This window comes from Talpa europaea (assembly GCF_964194135.1).
Source record: "Talpa europaea genome assembly, chromosome: 10".
Classification (NCBI taxonomy): Eukaryota; Metazoa; Chordata; class Mammalia; order Eulipotyphla; family Talpidae; genus Talpa; species Talpa europaea.
Window position 1 is genome coordinate 45,021,048 of NC_140077.1, and position 23,470 is coordinate 45,044,517.

A 23,470-nucleotide genomic window follows, 5' to 3' on the forward strand; every position below is an offset into this window, starting at 1 on the left:
GCTCCCTCCTCCAGATGAGACCAGAAATTCTGTGTGTGTGTGTATTTTAACTATGTTTATTAAGGAAACGCTGATTTACAACACTGCATGTTTTAGGGGTACAGGTTCACACCTTTACAAACATGTCATCACATCACGGTCATCACATCACGCTCATCACCAAAGCCCCAATAATCCTCTACCATGATCCACTGGGGCTCAGAAATTCTTAAAAATAGACTTTAGGTAGGACAAGAGAAGAGGAGCTTATGTTGCTCTCTACCGAAGTGAAAGAAGAAAATGAATGAGCTCCCACAGCAAGTCTGTAAGGACCGCAGAGCTACGCTGCTCAATATTATAGGGAAGTGTCTGAATTACGATCTGGGAGATGCTTCTCTGCTCCCCTCTAATCCTGAGCTCCTTTTTGTACCCCAGCTGATCTTCCTGTTTCAGCAGTCCCTGTACACAGGATGAAAGAGGGGAGTGGGTGGGAGAACTGAATGCCAATGGCCTGTTGGATGCTAGCACCAGCGAGCAGACCCATGTGGAGAGAGAACAAAGACTGGGACAGATGGAGATACCGATGAATGCAGAGTGAGACCTCCACGAGCAAGCAGAAAGACAACTGGAGCCTTCTCAAAGAGGCTAAAAATGAGGGGCTAGGGGAAGGCCTGCTCTAAATTGCCACCTACAGCCTGCATTTTGCTTTAATCTGCATATCTCACCAACTGTGATTTTTTAATCTCTGTAAATGCTGACATTTGGCTGCTAGGAATTTGTACAAAACTCTGCAGTGGGGGCCTCCCCGGTGGCGCAGCGGTTGAGCGCTGGGTTGCGAAGCTGCCCGCAGCCTCTGCGATGCCGGTTCGATCCCCGGCTGCTCCCCGGCTCCGGAGGAGGGTCCCACATGGCGCGCAGACCTCTCCTGCCGCCCGCTGCTCCCCTCAGCAGTGTACTTCGATCCTTCTGCCTGCTCTGCTCCCCGCTCTGGCTCTGGTGAATTCTCTCACCCTCCCGCACTTCTGACTGTACCCAGTGCATGTATAAACAAAACAAACAAACAAATAAAATAAAGAAATAAATAAACATGCCTCTATAAAATTTAAAAAAAAAAAAAAAAAAAAAAAAAAAAAAACAAAACTCTGCAGTGGGAAAAAGTTTAAACAGTTTCGTATTGTTTTCTGTGCTACTGTATCTACACATATGGCAGATATTGATGTCAATGTTATGTGATTGTCATGAGTATTCAAGAGTGATCGAGAAAAGCTGCAAAGTGTTAATGTAATTCCCTTGCTTTAAGCAAGGGTGGGACAAAGGACGGGACAGATGCCTCTTGCCCCTAAGGTTCTGGCAATAAGGAGAAAAGTGTTGGCTTCTCACCATCAGATTGGAGGTCCAAAATCTTAATAGACCCTAAGGATGGCAGAAAGAACAAGTCCTGCATCAGATTTTAGCTATCATGTTTGCCTTAAAAAAGCTCCCCGGTGGTGCAGCAGGTTGAGCACAGTGCTGTGAAGCTGTCCGCAGACTCTGCAGTGCAGGTTCGATTTCCAGCCGGCCAGGGAGATTCCCACACGGCGCAGCAGACCTCTCCTCTCTTGCCCGCTGCTTCTCTCAGCAGTGCTTTCGGTCAGTCTGCCTGTTCTGCTCCCTGCTCTGTCTCTGGTGAATCCTCTCACCCTCCCGTGCCTCTGGCCTGTACTCCAGCTATTGTATAAATAAATACAAAAAAAAAAAAAAAAAAGGCAATGGGCCAAGGGAGGAGTTTCCAGCATGGTTACCAGCTTAGCTTCCAACTCACTGGGGCCAGTTCTCTGGATGACAGAATTTGCTATAGGATTCTTTCTTGTGGTCCATGGCAAGTATCTGTGCAAAGTATTAATATACCCAACTATACCTGGGTCTATGCCCCGGCCCAGGTAGGCAAGGCTAATACAGAAAACTGAGGAAGCCACATGGCATTCTAAGGCAGACCACTGCGGGCTGACAAGGTAAGGATGGAAAGAGAAGACACTGTCTTTGTGAAGTTCCCTAGGCATTTCAGGCTTCCATCTGAGTGAACACTCTTTAATTTTCTTTCTGAAGGCAAATCAAGTAACCATCAGCCTCTATAGCACTTTGGTTCAGTTAGAATACTTTTTTCTAAAGTTCTTTTTATTACCAGAGCTTTCAACCAGAATGTGTAACTGTGGGCAATTGCAGGGCTAGACAATTAAGCTCAGTTTTAAAAAAAAAAAAACAACAAACACACAGTCTTGGGCTTCTGAAAAACACAATCACCAAATGCTATTGCTCTCCAGAGAGGGGCCATTTTATGTGACCCACAATTACCATTTAAAGGGTACACTACTCCTTTATTCCCTTTCTTACATTAGTGAAGAATTCAGATGATGGACGTCTATGAGGAAAGAATCCTGGCAGTAACGTGACAAAAACAAACAAACAAGGTATATAGATCAAAGGCACAGACATCAAAACTGTTCTTTGCAAGTAATTTTTAAAGAATTATTTATTTGTAGAAGAATTGGGGTGTTAGGCCAAAGGTGCACGCGGTGAGAAGAGTCACCAGAGACAAAGTGGGGAGCAGAACAGGCAGATCTACTCAAATACACTGCTAAAGGGAACAATGGGTGAGACAGGAGAGGTCTGTTGTACATTGTGGGTTAGCTCCTTGGCCGGGGATCGAACTCAGGCCACGGAGATGACAGCATGATAATACTGAGACTTAACCCCTTAGGCCACCAGAAAGGCCCCTCTTTGCAAGTAATTTTCAACCTGTATTTCTCTAGAAATGAAAATCTGAAACAGGGATAAAAGGTGGAGGCGACCTTATACCCCAGAGACAAGACAAGGAGGGGAGCAGCCTGAGTTCCCTGGGTTGTCTTCAGTCCGATCTAGGGGCTTCCACAGTGCCTAGAGGCTGAGGGTGCCTCTGTTAGAGGAAGAGAAGGTGAAAAACACAAATTTTCAATTTTTCAAACTATGGTTTTTATTTACTCCAAATTAAAAATAATATGATAGTCCATATTTTCCATATATTTAGGAAACAATAATTTATAAATTAAACAATAGAAGTCAGGAACTATTGGCTTAAGACGATCATTCTCTCGTTCAATGGGATGAGAACAATGCATTACTATATGAAACACACCCGCTCCACAGAGTAAGCTGAGGTCCAGAGACAGTGGGGCTGCACAGTCAGAGAAGTGTTAGGGCTGGAGCCCAGGACTCACTGACTCATAGCTCTATAATGACTAGTCGAATAATGCCTGGGATACACTAATTCTCACAGAGAAGAAAGTTGTCTCTGTGTGTGTTTTAACGGCCTAGTGATTTTTCAACAAATGTAATCAATATGGCCAAAGTATACACCCAAGAGTGTATACTTGGTAGAAGCCTCCAAGACAGCCTGAGATGTAAGAATCAGGCACCCTTCAAGGTCTGTGTTAATGAATTGCTAACCTTTACTGAGAGCTCACTGCTGCAGGGTACTCTTATAAAAGCTTTCCATGCGTTGTTTCATTTAACCCTCAAAATTACCCAATGTAGTATTGTCTTAAGTTTCACACACTGGGAAGCAAAGACATGAAGAGTTAAGCAAACTGCTCACTCTCTTAAGAGGACTTTCTGTTAGTTGCTCTGTATGGCACACATACAGCTTCCTGGAGCATCTAGCTCCAGAGCTGGTGCTCATGACAACTGACACTATGTTCTGAAATCCCTTTTCCCTGACCAGTTTCAAACCTGACCAGTAGTATCAGAAGCCTCTAAATAGCCCAAGCAAGAGCTGGGCAAAATGAGGTCTTGTGGGCCAACTGGGCTTAGGTGGAAGGCAGCTATGAAGCTGGCCTGACCTAGATGGAGTCTGATGGGAATTAGCACCTTTCAGTTAGGATCAACTAGCAGGGACTAGAGCAAGGCTCCTTCTGCTGCCCTAAAGGAGACATGAGAAGAAAAATGACGGATGTTTTCCAGTGCAGGAAGTCCAGCTGAGACTATGCCCACATAATGAGGAGACGCAGTACTCCTGACTATGCTTGCCTGGCTGTGGAATCAGACCTGGCCTAGCATGGCTGATTCAGGAAAGGCCTGAATAAATTCCAGAAGGAGAGAAGACTTGAAAACTTGTCTATCTCCAGGCCCCAAACCCACCCCAGACCTGATAAACTCCCAACAAGCCAGGCTACCACAACAAGTGTATGTGTGATGTGGTGAAAGCTTAATCTGGGGTCATCTTGTGTTGCCTTTCAAAATATTTTCCCCCTCAACTGATGTGGGTTTTCTAAATTACCCCTAGGGACTTGTCCTATTTTGATCCTGAGTGCCCCTGTGCCTCTTGAGAATTTAAACTGGTCTTCTGGTATTTACATTTTCTCTGCTTCCTCAGCCACCTGCTTTGCATACTCGTTGGTATGTGGAAGGCACTGTATTTCAAGGGAGGCTTTAAAAGACTCTAGCAGTCAAAGGTTAAAATTTACATTTGGAGTACACAGAAACAAAGATTATTGAAAACTGTGTCCATCTATCAGAAGACTCAGTATTAAAAAATGAATGCTCAAAGTGATCTACAGGTTTATTAGGACCTATAAACCTAATAAAAGTCCTAGCAGGATTTTTCTTGTAGAAATTTACAAGCCAACTCTAAAATTTATATGAAAAAGCAAAGGACCTACGACAGCCCAAAAAAAAAAAAAAGTTGAAGGTCTCACAACACCTGATTTCAAGATTTACTACATAGCTACAATAATCAAGACTGTGTTGTATTGGTGAAGGATAGGTATACAGATCAAAGGCAGAACATGAATCCAAAAATAGAACAATACACGTGTGGTCAATACCTGACAGAGTTGTGGTTATTCAATGGAAGAAGGACAATTTTTTTGACAAATGGTTCTTGAAAAGTAGGGCATACCTATGCCCAAAAAAACACCAAAACTTCAACCCATAACTCACATGATATATAGAAAGGGACACAATATGCACATAGATATGTAACAGTGTACTCCCCACAGGAAGGGGAGGTTCCATGTTCCTTGCTCCACCTATTGAAGGGTGGAGTTGAGCATCCAAAAGCTAAAAAGGGCCAGAGAAAGGGAAGATTAGGAGAAGACTAGAAGACTTGAGGAGGCACATGGAGCAGAGACATGAAGAAGAAGCCGTACTTGCTTCTCAGGCTGGTTCTTGCATCAGGGACTTGGGAGACACATGGAAGGAGACACTTGGGTGAGAGACCTGTGGGGAGGCTGACAATGGCAGCCTTTATCTTGACTTATATTTTGATTTTGTTCTTTTCCTTCCAGACTTGCCTGGCCCCTTCTGCCCCTTTTCTATGGTTTCCCATCAGAAAGTGGCTTAGACTTGTGGCAGGCATTTGGGCCTCAGTGGCACAGCTTTGGACCATTCATGTCTGGCTGGGCATTTACCCATGAGGGTATGGGTAACTTTGGGTGCTCCATTTGGGTATTAAATTGTTTTCTTCTCTATTGCACACTAATTCTATTAAAGGTATTTCCTATTGGTGGTCTTATGCACTAAGAGTGTTTGTCTTTATGTGGTAGATGGCAGAACCTATTTAGAGCAGGCAGGTTTGGGGTTCCTGGGTGTTTCTCATTCTGCCCACTAACAGATTTAAGTGTAAACCTAAGTTATAAGGTTTCTAAAAGAAAACACAGGGTAAAAATCTTTGTGATCTTGGTTAGGCAAAGATTGCTTAGATAGGATACAAAAAACACAAGCAGTGAAGAACAGCTGATAAACTGGACTTCATTAAAATTAAAAATTGTTTTTTTGGGCCTCCCTGCTGGCACATAGGGTTAAGTATCAGCACTATGAAGTTACTGGCAGCCACTGCAGTATGAGTTCAACCCCTGGCCAGAGAGCTAAATCACATGGCACAGCAGACGTCTCCTGGCTCACCCACTGCTCCCCTCAGCAGTGTATTTCAGTGGATCCACCTGTTCTGCTCCTCACTCTGTCTCTGGTGAATCCTCTCACACACACGCCCCACACCTCTGGCCTGCACCCCAGTTCTTGTATGCATAAATAAATAAAATAAATCTTTAAAAAATTGTTCTTTGAAGACCTGATTAAAAGTAATAATGAAAAGTTAAACCACAGATGGAAGACGTTTGCAAAACACATATTTGATGAAGAACCCCTACCTGAAATATATAAAGAACTTTGACAATTCAATAAGGAACTGAAAATCCAGAAAGAATTTTTAAATGGGCAAAAAGTTTAAACGCTTCAAAGAATATAGATATGATAAGCACATGCAAAGGTGCCAACACACTACACATAAAGGAAATACAAATTAGAACCACAATAAAATGCCACTATGCACCTATTAGAATAACAAAAAATAATAAGATACAATATTAAATGCTGAATTAAAATACACATATAGAGCTAGTGAAAATGCAAAATGGGGGCCTTCCTGGTGGCACAGAGATTAAAGTTTCAGCGCTATCAAAGTTATCTCCAGCCACTGCAGCAGTTCGATCCCTGGCCAGGGAGGTGACACACATGGCACAGCAGACCTCTCCTGTCTCGCCCACTGCTTCCCTCAGCAGTGTGTTTCAGTAGAGCTTCCTGTTCTGCTCCCCACCCATGAATCCTCCCATGCCCCCACCTCTGGCCTACACCCCCATTTTTGTATGCATAAATAAATAAAAATAAATCTAAAAAAAAAAGAGAGAGCGAGAATGCAAAATGGTAGTTATTCTGGAAGGGAGAGTTCTAATCCCATGCCTATGTATTTACTCAGAGAAAAGAAAACATATCCACACCAAAACCCATTGGTGAATGTCTATTTTAGCTTTATCCATAATCCACAAAATCTTAAACAATCCAAATGCTTAGCAGAATAAATGGATGAAGATTTCATGGAACAGCTGCAGGACAGAACACCATGCAGCATCAAAAAGGAATGAACTAGGGCCTCCCCAGTGGCGCAGCGGTTGAGCGCTGGGTTGCGAAGCTGCCCGCGGCCTCGGAGGCGCCGGTTCGATCCCCAGCTGCTCCCCGGCCACCGGAGGAGGGTCCCACATGGTGCGCAGACCTCTCCTGCCGCCCGCTGCTCCCCTCAGCAGTGTACTTTGGTCCTTCTGCCTGCTCTGCTCCCGGCTCTGGCTCTGGTGAATTCTCTCACCCTCCCGCACTTCTGACTGTACCCAGTGCTTGTATAAACAAAAACAAACAAACAAATAAATAAATAAAGCATGCCTCTATAAAAAAAAAAAAAAAAAGAAAAAAAAAAAAGGAATGAACTACTGATTTACACATTGATGAATCTCAAAAGCATAGCCAAAGTAAAGGAGGCAGACAGGAAAAACTGTATACTGCACGACTCATTTATAACATTCCAGAAAAGACAAACCATAAGAACAGAAATAAGATCAGTGGTTGCCAGAAGGTAGAAGCAGATGATTGTGCCTGGCTACCTAAGATGACTAGAGAACTTTTGGAGTGATAGGAATATTTTATATTTAAAATGTGGTGCTGGGCCTCCCCGGTGGCGCAGCGGTTGAGCGCTGGGTTGCGAAGCTGCCCGCAGCCTCTGCGGCGCCGGTTCGATCCCCGGCTGCTCCCCGGCCACCAGAGGAGGGTCCCACATGGCGTGCAGACCTCTCCTGCCGCCCGCTGCTCCCCTCAGCAGTGTACTTCGGTCCTTCTGCCTGCTCTGCTCCCCGCTCTGGCTCTGGTGAATTCTCTCACCCTCCCGCGCTTCTGACTGTACCCAGTGCATGTATAAAAACAAAACAAACAAACAAACCAGCAAACAAATAAATAAAGCATGCCTCTATAAAAAAAAAAAGTATATAAAAAATAAATAAATAAAATGTGGTGGTGGTTGCAAAACTGTTTATATTTGTAAAATCTGAGAACTATAGACTTAAAACCTTCATGAAATCCCCCGAAAGAAGCCAAATATTTCATTTTTAAAAAATATAATTGGTAAGTAATTGTGCTTATGTAAAATTAAATCACCAGGGGAAAAAAATCTGTGTTGCAGACCCTATCATCAAATGAATACAGTTACAACTGAAATTTTTAGACTTGAGGGGAGAGACAAGAGTTGTTTTTTTTTTTTTTTTAAATAGAGGCATGTTTTATTTATTTATTTATTTATTTGTTTGTTTTTGTTTATACATGCACTGGGTACAGTCAGAAGCGCGGGAGGGTGAGAGAATTCACCAGAGCCAGAGCCGGGAGCAGAGCAGGCAGAAGGACCGAAGTACACTGCTGAGGGGAGCAGCGGGCGGCAGGAGAGGTCTGCGCGCCATGTGGGACCCTCCTCCGGTGGCCGGGGAGCAGCCGGGGATCGAACCAGCGCCGCAGAGGCCGCGGGCAGCCTCGTAACCCAGCGCTCAACCGCTGCGCCACTGGGGAGGCCCAAGACAAGAGTTGTTTTTTAAAAGCATTTCACAAGGAACTTCCTGAACCTTAATTAACTATTTATTTTTATTTATTATTATTATTTTTTTTTTGTGGGGCCCTCACCTGGTGGCCCGGACCGAACTGGCACTGCAGAGGCTGCGGGCAGCCTGGCAACCCAGCGCTCAATCGCTGTGCCACCAGGGGAGGCCCTGAACCTTAATTAACTATTAAAGAAATAATGCAGAACCATAGACAGGGGGCCTTACATTAACAAGATGATCATTTTACACATTTCCCCCAACAGATAGCCATAAATTTAAAACAGGAAATTATCATGCAATGAGCTTAATATTGCAAATGATCTTGAGCTAGCAGTTTCCATTTCCTCATCTGTTAAGAGAGAGAGAGAGTGTGTGTGCACGCTCCAGCAGATCTGAAGAGTTCTTTGCATTGTAAAGGCTTAAAGTCAGACGTTTCCAGCTAGAACAGCTTGGCTGAACCTCCAGGGGGCCTTTGAAGGCCCTCAGATCTGGGGCCTCCCTGGTGGCACAAGGGGTTAAGCACTGCACAATGAAGCAATCCGCAGCCTCTGCAGCACGAGTTGGATTGGTAGGCCTGGGAGCAACCCACATGGCGCAGCAGACCAGTCCTGTCTTGCCCTCTGCTCCCCTCAGCAGTGTATTTCAGTCAGTCTGCCTGTTCTGTTCCCCACTCTGTCTCTGGTGAATCCTCTCATTTCACCCCCCTCCCCACCCCCTGCATCCCTGGCCTGTACTCCAGCTCTTGTATGCATAAATAAATAAATAAATCTTTTTTTAAAAAAAGAAAGCCCTCAGATCTATGATCTCAAGAGAAGTTAAACTCTATCCCTTCCTGACTTCCACTGTATGTGTGTGTGTGGGGGGGGGGGGGATGGGAGGAGAAGAGAGAGGGGCATGTACAGGGGTGGGGTACAGTAGGACATCTTCTGAATATGGCATTTTCAAATTCAAATCACACAACAACTTTGGAGCAGGTCAAGCATGGTGACTCACTTAGAAGGGGAGGACTACAGGATCAGATAGGCAGAAAAAGTTGCCAGGTCATATAATTTTTTTTAAAGATTTATTTATTTTGCATACAAGAGCTGGGGTGTAGGCCAGAGGTGTAGGGGGTGAGAGGATTCATCAGAGACTGAGTGGGGAGCAGAATAGGCAGACTGACTGAAATACACTGCTGAGGGGAGCAGAGGGCAAGACAGGACTGGTCTGCTGCGCCATGTGGGTCACCTCCCAAGCCGGGGATCGAACTCGTGCTTCAGAGGCTGCAGTTAGCTTCATAGTGCTGATGCTTAACCCCTTGCACTACCAGGGTGGCCCCAAGGTTGCAAGATTTTTACCCAGCAAATAGTGCAAACTGTCTAGCATAGTCCAGACCCTCCTTCCAACCTCCAACATTTAAATGTCCCTGGGGCACAGGCACTTGGGCATTTTTTCCTTTAGCATTCTCCGTGCCACCATGACAGCTGTTCTAAGGCAATGCTCTCTGCAGGGCAGACCTCTGGGCTCACTCAATGACCTGATCAACTCCTTCCACGGGAAGATGCTCCATAGGAACCCAGAGTTCCCCAAGAATGTGTCAAATGTCTCCCTCAGAAAGAGTTAGGAAAAAGGGGTTTCCAAAGTACAATAAGCTTAAGGTGCTCAGATTTTTCTCCTTCCTTTTGGATGTAGACAATCAGCATGCCAAGGTCACCCAGAAGTCTTTGCAGTAATAAAACATGTTTAAATGTGGTTTCTAAACTCACTTAGCTAGGTAATTCATTTAGTACCTATTTATGTGCCACAGAATTATCATATTTGCATACACTTAGACCAATGCTTTTATTTTGCATTTGTAATTTTCTTTTTTTTTTTAATAAACTTTTTGGACACTTTTTGTTTCCAAGGGGGAAAATACATGTAAAATGCTAATATGTATGTAAAAATGGGGAAGGATATATACACATTGCTTGTAGATCTATCTCTACTAAGGCTGGAAGGATTAGGGAACTGGTCACTGCAGCTAATTCCAGAGCAGGGAAATAAAAGGCTGTGTGTGGGGGAAAGAGAGACTTCATTGTGTTCCCTTTTGTGCCATGTGAATGCGTTACCTAAGCAACCTATTAAGTTAAAATCAAAACAAAAGATACTTAAAAAGGAGTAATATTTAAAAAAAAAACACAAGAACATGTGCATACACACAAACACCCCACTCACAATCAACAACTGAGATAACATAACCACTGTTAATATTTGGTGTTTGTAATTTAATCTAACTTGTCTGTGTTTGCTTTTGTTACCTGTGTTTTTGTTGTCATACCAAAAAATAGCACTGCCAAGTCGCACGTAATGAAAATTCTCCTCTATGTTTTTTCAGTTTTACAGTTTCAGGTCTTAAATTATTTAAGTCTTTAATCCATTTTGGGTTGATTTCCATGTATAGACATAAGAAAGGTGTCTACTTTCATTTGCCTGTAAATATCCAGCTTTCCCAGAACCATTTGTTGACAATTCTTTTCCCCATTGTGTATTCTTGGCACCCTTGTCAAAAATCAGTTGACTGTATATCTGTGGGTTTATTCCAGGGCTCTCTACTCTGTTCCCTTGGTGCATATGTCTATCTTTCTGCCAGTAGAATATTGCCTTAATTATTGTAGTTTTGTAATATTGAAATCAGAAAGTATGATACCCCCAGCTTTGCTTTTTTTTCCTAAGATGTTTTGGCTATTTGAGGGCCTTTGTGAACACATGAATTTTAGAATTTCTTTTTCTGTTTCTATAAAAAATGCCATCAGGGGGCCTCCCTGGTGGCGCAAGGGTTTAAGAAGCAGCACTATGAAGCTATCCACAGCACTGCAGCAGGAGTTTGAGGTAACCCACATGGCGCATGGAGCACATCTCTCCTGACTCACCCACAGCTCCCCTCAGCAGTGTATTTCAGTGGATCTGCCTGTTCTGTTCCCCACTCTGTCTCTGGTGAATACTCTCACCCCTCACACCTCTGGCCTGTACCCCAGTTCTTGTATGCATAAATAAATCTTTTTTTTAAATGCCATCAAGATTTTGATTAGGATTACCTTAAATCTGTAGATCATTTTGGGTAGCAAGGACATTTAAAAATATTAAGGCTTCCAATCCATGAGCACTGGATAGTTACCTTAAACTAACCTCATTTAACATAATAAAGTGCACTTATGAAAATCCCACAGCTAACATTATAATCAATCCTCTAAGATCAAGAACAAGACAAGGGTGCCCACTCTCAACATTTCTTTTCAATAAAGTCCTGGAAGTCCTAGCCAGAGCAGCTAGGCAAGAAAAAGAAATAAAATGCATCCAAATTGGAAAGGAAGAAGCAAAATTATGTGCTTGCAGGTTACGTGATTATATGTGTAGAAGACCCTAAGGCTTTGTTTAAAAAAAAAAAAAAGCAACAACATTGCACTAATCAACAAACTCAGTAGAGCTTCATGATACAAAATCAACATAGAAAACCAGTATTGTTGTTATACTTTAACAAGGACTATCCAAAAAGGAAATTAAGAAAATAGCCCTATTTACAATAGCATCAAATGGAATAAAATTCTTAGGAACAAATTTAACAAAGGAAGTGAAAGACTAATACCGTGAAAACTATAAAACATTGACAAAAGGTAAAAAAAAATGACAAAATTAAAAGACACTTTGGTGCTTATATTTTGTATTTTTTGAAGTGTCTTCAGAAACAGTAACTCATTTGAGCCTGATGTCAACTCTGAAAGGCCCCAAGAGAACAGGATAAAAAGCTGGTCACTCAGTTGATGAGTGACAGAACATTAGATCCTGGGTGTTCTGCAGCTTTACTCAGCTGACAGATCACCACTTAATGAGTACCAGTGGCAAAACTGTACTGGTTTCACAATAGTTACAAAGTGCCCCAAAGGCACAGTCACTGCAGGCAACAATCTTGATGGAAGATAATGCATACATAAAAGGCTGGAAAATATCTACCATGTATCATGTAAACAGGATTGTAAATGTAATCACACACATACACACGCATTCTACTAGTTAGTATTCTTCAGTGGTCTCAGGTTCAAATCCATATCTCTCAGTGTAGCAAACAAGGCCTTTCCCTAGGCCGGACCCACTCTACGTTCTTAATGCTACTGCCTATCCCCCACTCCGTACTCTAGCTGTGCTCAGTTGCTTGTTGTTCCTTACCTGGACCATGCCTTGGGACACACGCCCTCCCCCTCTAAACACTTCTCTGCTTAAAATGTGTTTCTCACTTAGCTAAAGTCTACTTATTCTTTCCATCTAAGTTTAGGCATGACTTTCTCCAGGAAGTCTTCCCTGACAATAAGTGCCTACACACACACACACTCTCACACACACACACACACACACATGCAGGGACTCTTGGTCAGCTGTTCTTTTATTGCTCCCTATGACTTTTTTTTTTTTAAGATTTATTTATTTATTATTTATTTATACAAGCACTGGGTACAGTCAGAAGCACGGGAGGGTGAGAGAATTCACCAGAGCCAGAAAGAGGAGCAGAACAGGACGACTGACGAAGTACACTGCTGAGGGGAGCAGCGGGCGGCAGGAGAGGTCTGCGCGCCATGTGGGACCCTCGCCCGGTGGGCGGGGATCGAACCGGTGATGCAGAGGCTGCGGGCAGCTTCACAACCCAGTGCTCAACCACTGCGCCATCAGGGAGGCCCACTCCCTATGACTTTTATTCACTCACTTATTCACCCAAGGCTACGTGCTTTTTGAGATCAGGTCATGAGCTGTCTGACCCTCTGTATTGACCAACAGTAGGCCAGGCAATGCTCAATGCATACCTAAGAAATGACTGTGTAAGCAAAGGAGGCCCAGCATGATATGGTTACTCTAACAGCTATGATATTTTATTTTTTTTAAGATTTGTTTACTTATGCATATAAGAACTGGGGTACAGGCCAGAGGCATGGGGGGTGAGAGGATTCACCAGAGACAGAGTGGGGAACAGAACAGGCAGATCCACTGAAATACACTGCTGAGGGGAGCAGTCGGTGAGACAGGAGAGGTCTGCTGTGCCATGTGGGTAGCTCCCTGGCAGGGCATAGAATTTGGGCTGTAGTAACTGTGGACAGTTTTCTAGTGCATAACCCCTTGCACCACCAGGGAGGCCCTGGAGCTGCATTTCAGATGTAGTGAGTCTGAGTACCTGTAGGATGGCGAAAACTGCAGGATGGGGCGCACAGGGCCAGTCAAGAGGAGGCAACACATAAAAGTCAGGAAGCTAGAGCCACAGTTTAGGTTAAGAACAGCAAGGGCTTGGGTGGACAAAGGTCTAGCCGTGGAAATGAAGAGAAAGGAGTGAGTGTGAGAGACAGCAAGGAGTTAAGGCTCAAGAACTTGGTGACCTTATGGGTCTGTAGCATATGGGAGAAGACAGAGAAATCCAAACTGATTTTCAGGTTACAGGTTCTTTTTACCCCACTGGACCAATGTCATAAGGCAGCAATTAAAGGTGTCATCTCTCTTATCCATAAATTGCTAATTCAGAACATGGAACCAGAGACACTAAGCACCCAGATGCTAAATATAGATCTCCCACTTTAATAGCAACAACATGCCTACAAAACACCCCATTGTGAACCTTCTGGCTCTTAACATTGAATGCTTTGCTGCTTCTGCACAGAATAAAAGGCAACATCTGGCAGAACAATGTAAAAACAACAACAACAACATGGTTACAAAGATCCTAGGTGGGCAGCAGGGAGGTGAGAGCAGGGGCATAGTCACAGCAGCTGTTTTTGCCATTTCCCAGGCTGTGGAATGAACTAAAGACCTGGAGGGAATCTGATAGCCTCACAGGGAGTGTGACAGCCTGGGCACTGACTGGTGAAAAACACCAGCACCTTTGCAGGGACCCTGGGAGGACCAGTGATAGAGAGGAAGTCAAGAAACCCAAGCAACACCAGCCAGATCCAGCCTGGATTCTACCTCCTGACTGCAGAATGGGCAGATTTCTTTCCACTTACAACCTACTAGAAGAAAAAGGATTTGGCCTCCTTGGTGGTGGTGCAAGAGGTTAAATCACAGCACTATGAAGCTATCCGCAGGCGCTGCAGCATGATTTCGATCCCTGGCCAGGGAGCTACCCACATGGCACAGCAGACCTCTCCTGACTCACCCGCTGCTCCCCTCAGCAGTGTATTTCAGTCAATCTGCCTGTTTTGTTCCCCACTCTGTCTCTAGTGAATCCTCTCACCCCCCGGACCTCTGGCCTACACCCCAGTTCTTGTATATATAATTTTTTTTAAATTGCTATAATGTGAATTATATCTCATTTTTTTTCAAATTTATTTTTATTTATGCATGCAAAAACTGAGGTGAAAGCCAGAGGTACAGGGGACAGGGGTGAGAAGATTCACCAGAGACAGAGTGGGGTGCAGAAAAGGCAGATCTGGGGCCTCCCTGGTGGCGCAGCGGTTGAACGCTGGGTTGCGAAGCTGCCCGTGGCCTCTGCGGCGCTGGTTCGATCCCCGGCTGCTCCCCGGCCACTGGAGGAGGGTCCCACATGGTGCGCAGACCTCTCCTGCCGCCCGCTGCTCCCCTCAGCAGTGTACTTCAGTCCTTCTGCCTGCTCTGCTCCCCGCTCTGGCTCTGGTGAATTCTCTCACCCTCCCGCACTTCTGACTGTACCCAGTGCTTGTATAAATAATAAATAAATAAATCTTTAAAAAAAAAAAAAAGAAAAAAGAAAAGGCAGATCTACTGAAATACACTACTGAGGGGAGCAGTGGGCAAGGCAGGAGAGGTCTGCTCGCCATGTGGGTAGCTCCCTGGCCAGGGATCAAACTCATGCCGAAGTGACTGGTGATAGCTTGATAGTGCTGAGACAACCTCTGCACCACCAGGGAGGCCCTCAATTTTTTTTTAAGGTAAGTAAAACACATTATGGAAAACTGGGTGACGAATACAGAACTCTGTACTACCTATGCAATTTTTGTGTAAATCTAAAATTTTTTTAAGATTTTATTTATTTATTATTTATTTAAGATTTTATTTATTTATTTATTTATTTATTTATTTATTTATTTATTATGCACTATTTATTTATTATTTATTTATTTATTTACACAAGACCCGGGGTACAGGCCAGATGTGCGGGAAGGTGAGAGGATTCACCAGAGACAAAGTGGGGAACAGAACAGGCAGACTGACTGAAATACACTGCTGAGAGGAGCAGCATGTGAGACAGGAGAGGTTTGCCGTGCCATGTGGGTATCTCCCAGGCTAGCCAGGATCAAACTCACACTGCAGAGGCTGTGGACAGCCTCACGGTGCTATGCTCAACTGCCTGCGCCACCAGGGAGGCCCTGTAAATCTACAATTATTCCAAAATAAAGTTTATTTTAAATTAATACTTTTAATAGCATCCAAAATGAAAAATCCTTAGGAACATAAATGTGCAAGAGCTATACACTGAAAATTATAAGCAGTGCTATGAGAAATTAAGAACACTTACATAAATGAAGAGCTACACCCTGGATTGTTAAGATATTAGTTCTCCCCAAACTATGGTGACCAGTCATCCCAGTTTGTCTGAGACCAAGGGGATTCCCAATACAAGACTACCATTTCTAAAACCATGACAGTCTTTAGCAAACCAGGATGAATTTGTTGTCTAGTTTTAATGTATTGATTCAATACTGTCCCAATCAAAATCCCAGTAGAATTTTTTAAAAGAAATTGACAAGCTGATTCTAAAATGTATGTAGAAAAACAAAGAACCTATGAAAGCCAAAACAATTTTAAGGTAGAACGAAGTTGGAAGATTCAAAATATCTAATTTCAAATCTTTAATATAAAAGTATAGTAAGACAATATGGTGGGCCTCCCTGGTGGTGCAAGGGGTTAAGCACAGCACTGGGAAGCTATCCGCAACCTCTGCAGCATGAGTTCGATCCCCCAGCTGGCCAGGGAGCAACCCACATGGCGCAGCAGACCTCTCCTGACTCGCCCGCTACTTCCCTCAGCAGTGTATTTCAGTCAATCTGCCTGTTCTGTTCCCCACTCTGTCTCTGGTGAATTCTTTCATTTCCTCCCCATGCCTCTGGCCTGTACCCCAGTTCTTGTATGCATAATTAAATAAACCTTTAAAAAAAAAAAGAGGATAAATTCATGATCAATGGAAACAGACTCACATATATATAATCAAGAGATTACTAACAGAGTAGCAAAAATAGTTTGAAAGTTTAATCTTTTCAATCATTTGTCCTTGAACAACAGGGCACCTATATGCAAAAAAAAAATCTCAGCCAACACATTATACTATTCACAAAGTTACCTAAAATTGGATCAAAGATCTAAATGTAAAGGCATAAAACTTCAATCTAGAAAACAAGTCTTTGAGCGAGGCAAAATTTCTTTACCTAGGATATAAAAAATATAATTCATAAAAGAGAAAAATAGATAAATCAGAATAAAAACTTAAAACTTGAAGATATAGGGTTTCCCTGGTGCCGTAAAGAGTTAAGTCTCAGTACTATGAAACTCTGAGCAGCCACTTCGCATAAGTTCCATCCCTGGCCAGGGAGCTATCCATATGGCGCAGCAGACCTCTCCTGACTGCAGACCTCTCTTGACTCGCCTGCTGCTCCCTCAGCAGTGTACTTCGGTCAATCTGCCTGTTCTGTTCCCCACTCTGTCTCTGGTGAATCTTCTCACCCTCCAACCCCCTTGCACCTCTAGGAAGGGGCAAAAGGGAACTTTCTGGAGTAATGGTAATATTCTAAATCCTCTAAGGAATCTGAGTTACACTCACGTATTTTTAAAAATCATAGATGGTATACTTCCGGCTGTGTATTTCACTAAACGTAAGTTTCATCTTGAAATTTCCATCAGCTACTAAACTATACAAGATGCCCTACTGCCCCACTCCATCTCCTCATCAGCTCTACACCTTCCCCTAAGCCACTCCCTAAGTCGCAGGATAAATCAGGCATTTCAGTGATCTACCCAAATCTTATAACATCAGCTACCCGGTGTACTTGAGCCATTCCTACTCACCCAGATCAGATCTCAGTATAAATTCTGAAATCAGTCATTTACAACTAGCATAAGTTAGTAACTCACCTCTACTCCAGGACACTTGCTATCTCTATGCTCCCAGATGCCCAGGCCACAGGCAGGAGGGGAATGAGGAGCAGAGGGAAGAGCCTCCCATCGCCAGCCTGATATGTCAGGTTTTCAGTAAACCTCCCGAAGCACACACCAGGTAACGTCTGCCCAACTAAATCAAAGCATAATGTACACACACACCTTGAGATAAAAAAGACTGAACCAGTCAACTTCCAGAACACAGCTTCCTGCTATGCTATCCCTGTTTGAACTGAATACGGGGGAAACAGATTCTAACTCCATTTTCCACTTCAGGACATGCAACTCTGAATAAAAGATGCACTAAAACACAAAAACACTGAGAATAGTACTTGACACATAAATGAATTCATGAAGAAGAAAAAAGCCACAGGCATTTTGATTCAATGAGAGAGGATGAAGGTGGGGGCGAGGGAGGCTGAAAGAGTAAGGATAGCTCAGCTATAAACTTCAGAAGAAGGGAGCAAACTTGTTTAGTCCAGAGGCCTTCCCTCCATTACCCCAGGAAGCCATCATTAACCTTTCACCTCTGCAGAGGTGTGGTTCCAGAGTAACAACTGATTCGCCCAAACAAATACAGGTGTCCCCAGCCCTGCCATCTGCAGAGGCTCAGCTTGGTAAGCAGATGTCTCCCTCCAGCTTCCAGAGCTCACACGCTTTGAATTGTTAATGTCATTTGCTAATTTTAAAAGACGAGAAAAACACAGGGTTGGAGCACAAGAGTTCTGGTTATTATGCTAAATATTTTCAGCCTGAAACTATTTTTCTCACCAGCACTAAGATGAAGTAGAAAAAGAGAAGAGGGAAAGAAAAGACAAAAAACGTGGAGAAAACATAAACCCTACAGGCCTTAAATTCAGATCTGTACCTGTGTCTCAAGGTCATTCCTATCTGTTTGGCCAAGGAGCTCCCTCTTGTTATTTTACGAAGTCCTAAGAGCCTGGGGTCCAGGAGCCCAAGAAAGGACCCACAGAAGCACATTTGAGCTCATAAAACTGACGGCATTGCCTCCTCTTCTCTGCATTTTGTCTGAGATGGCCAGCGACAACCTCTAAGCTCCAATGGTTTCATGTGGATTAAATGAACCTTTTTTTTTAATCTATAACAAAGAAATCAAAATGATCTGATCAAATTGACGTTTTGTGTTTTTTTCTAGCACTGTCTGCTCTTTCCTGCAAAGTAGCAAGAATGGAACAAGTGCACGGCTCTCTTCCCTTGCCTTCCTGGAGGCCCATTTTAGCATCTGAAAGCCAGTGCTGCCCAATTCAGGAAAGTAAGCTGACCACAATTTCCGATTCTTTGGGGGGAAGGCAATTCTTCATGCCTTCCCCATCTCTGATTCCCTAAGATGGCACAAGAGCTGCCTTGATGTCTTCTCTCCTTTGATCTGACCCAAGGATTGCAAAGCCAGTAATTAGCAACCCTATTCAAAACGAACTGTGCCTCCTCAGTTGCATCCATTGACCAGTGTCAAATAAGATGTTTCTCCACCTTGCGTCTCGAAAAGTCCAGCCAACTGTCCAAATTCTAATCAGGGCTTTGTTTAAAACCTCAAAACCACTCCTGCCAAGAGAAGCAGGCAGGGGAGTCAGGGATGATGATCCAGGGTCAAGAGCACAGTGTCACACACAGGTAGGGTCCACTGCATCCTGACTTGTATGACATCATGATCTAGTGGGCGAAGACTTGTGCCAGCTGGTGACACATTCATTTTGCCTATTGCACCTTTCAGATGGCAGAAAACAGGGCCAGCCCAGGAAGCAGCCCTCACCACAGCTCACTGAATCCCAGGTAGTGGCATCATGGCCGCCTCGAGCTTAGCACAAGCCCTCTCTTATTTCAGCCTCAGGTTTAGACCCCCACACTCCATCCACTCCCTCTCTGCAATACACTCTATACTCAAACTTTGAAAGGGGGCGGGGGGAATCAGAGAATGCAACTGCTAATTCAAACCAGAAAAACCGAGGACACAGAAATGAAAAGGGTTTTTCATCCAGCCTGTCTGAAAGACCCCTTCCCCTGTGAGAATTTTGGCTTGGCTACTTGGCTCACTGCTTTCAGAGCCAGAAATCTATTTTCTTCACTCCTGTGAGTAAAAGGAGATGAAATATATGGACGTGGCTTTGCAGTGAGTTGGTTTTGCTCTTAAGGGAAGGAAGGGGGTAGGGGCCCCAACACACCAGACAGAATGGGAATGCTTGGAGGTGAGAAGTCCAGGAGTAACCGCACTCACCAGGGCTGCCAGGATATGGAGACATCCTAAGCAAGTGATACACATCAAGTGCCTCTTGCTGCCCTGTTCCTTCACCCTGGCAACTAAGACAAACGTTTTTTGTTTTTAATTTGCTGCTCCTCCTCCTCAAATGGAAGAGGAGGAGGATTTATGGGCTAACACAAAAAGGGGTTCCCTGGTAGGAGTCAAAATTCAGGGCTGGAACAAGTGGTGACTTGTCAACAGCACCATCAGATGGTCCACACGACCTCATATAAATGCAGACACAAAACTAAGCTGTTTCAGGGAGCTGCTGTAGTGGTGGGGCTCAGAGACCACTCAGTGGTGCCGTGCTTCTGTTGCTCAAAGGAGAAGCTATTTTACATGGGCAAAAACAGCCACTTCTTGTCTTCTAACCAACGGATTCTCCGAAAAGACTGGAAAGATGGAATTCTCTCTGTCTAGGAACGGCATGGGATGAGTCCAGAGCGCCATTTGTCATTTCTTTTTCCCAGTTAAGGACTTTCAGCTGGAACCTGATCTAAAACCACTGTACTATCCAGCACCACAGGACTGGAAGACCACAGACTCTTGTCCACTCTAAGTCCGCAATTTAAAAAGAAAAAAAAAAAATCAGCAGCCAGTTCAAAATTGATTCTGAACAGATTCTAGCCACTTCTCGGCGTCCCCTTCTTAAGCGCACCCGCCCCTGGGAGTTGAGACAGAGGACCGCCTGTCCGCAGCTCCGGCTCCCCGGGTCCAAAGCTTCTTTTCCCAGCGCATCCCTTTTCTAAGTAGAAAGTTACTTCAGGCAAGAACCTGTGCGCTCCTTGGCTGAAAGACTGTGAACAGAGGCGCCCTGAAGTTGGCCAGAGGAAGCGGACGGGCAGATCTTGGGGGCCGAGAGAGCTTCAGTGCCCTAGCGGGCGGGAGTGTCTCGAGAACCCCGATCTCTTCCGATCACTGGAGCTGGTCTCCCATCCCCTTCATCCCTCTCCCCCGAACTCCCGCTCCCCCAGAGTTGGGCCTGGCGGGGGGATCCAGGGGCGCACCGGGCTCCCCTCCGCTTGGGGCCCAGCACTCACCCACCGCGCTGATGCGGAAGCCGCGCGGGGGGCGCAGCGCCCGGCGGCACCAGGCTTCGCGCAGCACCTGCAGACACGCCGGGGGCGCGTGCACCAGCAGCACCCCGCGCCCGAGCCAGCCCTGGAAGGCCAGCCGCGAGGCGGCGCGCGCCAGCCGCGAGTTCCAGAAGCAGCGCGCATTGGCGCGGCGGAAGGCGCGGAACACCGCGCGCCCCCCGGGCTCCTCCGCGCCCCCCGCCGCCTCCTGCGCCTCCAGCCTGCACAGCACCAGCGCCAGCGAGCCAGGCGCCAGCTGCACCGGCCGGGCCATGCTGCTGCGGGCCCGGGGCGCGCCGCCTACCGCATCGCCCAGCGCCGCGGCCGCGCCGCCCGGACGCTCGGAGGCGCCGCTCACCCCGCAGGAGGGATCGGCTTTCTGCGCGCGGCGCCGGCTGCCGGGGCAACGGGCTGCGGGGGGCGGGGTCGACTGCGCTCCGCGGGGCCGGGGGCGGGGCGGGACTCGCCGCTCGGAGGCCGCTGCTCTCCGCCGCGAGGCGCCCGATAGGGGTTTCCAGAAGCTGAGCTCCAGGGCCGTTCCTCACACCCCGGCCTGGGCCCGGCAGCCCCGACCCCCCGACCCCCCTCTCTTCCCAGCTCCCCGGAAGCCCAGAGTCCCTCTCGCCCCCGCCCCCGCCATGGACTCCGCGTCGGGGCTCTTCCTAGTTCTGGGGGTGTTACGCTGCCCCCCGCCCCCCACCCCGGAGAGCCAAACAGCTTCCAAACGCGGCGCGAACGGCACAGCCCGGAGTACCCAGAGCCAAGGGGACCTGCCTGGCCGTTGTCGCCCTTGCTTTGGGGTCCTTCTCAGGGAGCGGCGCCCCGAGGGGCTGTCTGGGGGTGTCGTGGACGTCGCTAGAACCGGGAGCCCGGAGAGCCGGATCTGAGTCTTCGTCTCCCCCCGTTTACACCAGTTACTTCCCTTCCGAGTCTCAGTTTACGGTCCTGTAAAGTGAGGGGCTGGGGCTCAGTTCGAAGGACTTTTTCATCAGGACTTTCTGAGGTTCTAGGATCTGATCTCGCCCCACATACTTAATTAAGTGCTCCCCATCCGAGAGGTGAAATGGTGAAATCGTGGGATTCAGTCCAGGCTTGGATCTGGGAGTTCCGAAAAGTCGAAACACCATTTTGCCCCAGAAGGGAAGCAAAGGGGGCTTGCGGTCGCCTGTCACAACAGACTGCAGCCCGGGACTCAGAACAATGAGGGACAACTCAAGGGCAGTGGGACAGAGACTGAGGGGGGCTCCTTAAGGGAAGTGGGGGGAGGTGAGAAAGGGTTTTATTACTAACAGCACTATAAGAGGGAGCAGAGGTGATTGGCAAGACGAGGTCACACCAGACTTTCCACCCCCTCACTTCGTCAACCGTCATAACAACTATGATAACTTGCGATGATCTATACTCTGTTCCTAGCAAGCCATTATAACCAAAAATTATAGATGCTGTTCTTAAATAACAGTAGCTAAAATTTATCGAACACAATATACTGGGGGCATTAATAGCATAACTCTGAGTTAACTACGACCATTATCTTTATTTCCTTACGGATGAGGAAGTTGCAGCTAGGTTGGATTAAGAAATGTCCTCCACCTCCCTCATGAACACAAGGGAATATGGTGGTAGTTCACAGATGATATGGTGGAGAACTACGGGACTACAATGATGTAAGGAAAAAATTGTTTTTTAAAGATTTATTTATTTATTTATGCATACAAGAACTGGGGAACAGGCAAGAAGTGTGGGGAGTGAGAGGATTCACCAGAGCCAGAGCGGGGAGCAGAACAGGCAGACTGACTGAAATACACTGCTGAGGGGAGCAGCGGGTGAGTCAAGAGAGGTCTGCCTTGCCATGTGGGTAGCTCCCTGGCCAGGCATGGCGCTCTGCTGCAGAGGCTGCGGACAGCTTCACTGGTTGCGTCTTGTGCCACCAGGGAGCCCCAGAAAAAAAATTTAATTAACAAAATAAAATTAAGATTAAAAAAAATGTTCTCTCAGGCCTCCCTTGGTGGCCCAGGCGGTTGAGCACCACGCTGTGAAGCTGTCCGCAGCCTCTGCTGCACGGGTTCCATCCCGGCTGGCCAGCGAGGGTCCCACATGGTGCAGCAGACCTCTCCTGTCTCATCCGCTGCTCCCCTCAGCAGTGTATTTCGTCAGTCTGCCTGTTCTGTTCCCCGCTCTGTCTCTGGTGGATCCTCTCACCATCTCGCACATCTGGTCTGTACCCCAGTTCTTGTATAAAATAAATAAATATTTAGGGGAGAAGAAAAAATGCTCTCTCCCCCGGCCCAAAGAAATGTTTCCTATCATCCCGCTACAGTAAAACCTCAATTCACATCATAGATTCTTGGAAATTGTAACCTTATGCAAAACTACATATAATAAAACTAATTTTACTGTACACTAATTGACATAATCAAGAGTTAAGTTCTTACAGAATATTTCTGGTCACAAAAAATCCATCATCAAACTTCCAAAGGCCCAAAACACTTGTAAAATCAAACAAGTTTTTTTAAGCCATTCATTCATTTTCCAACCTACTTATACCTGTTCAGTATAGTCATGGGTGCCTGTTCTGGCAGCTGAGGGCACAGGCAGGAACCAGGACTGGACAGGATGCC

General features: G+C 45.7%; 1 protein-coding gene across 2 annotated transcripts in view; it reads right to left on the bottom strand.

The window, feature by feature from the left end:
• STOX1 (storkhead box 1) overlaps positions 1–21,200 on the bottom strand; it is a gene marked incomplete at its 3' end in the record, with an annotated part of 47,146 nt that extends 25,946 nt beyond the window's left edge. For both annotated transcript variants that reach the window (XM_084245066.1, XM_084245067.1), the window contains exon 1: positions 20,817–21,200. In XM_084245066.1, the coding sequence (XP_084101192.1) occupies positions 20,817–21,126 (310 nt within the window). In that variant the 5' untranslated portion in view covers positions 21,127–21,200. The remainder of the gene's footprint in view (positions 1–20,816) is intronic.
• Between the last annotated feature and the right edge of the window lie 2,270 nt (positions 21,201–23,470).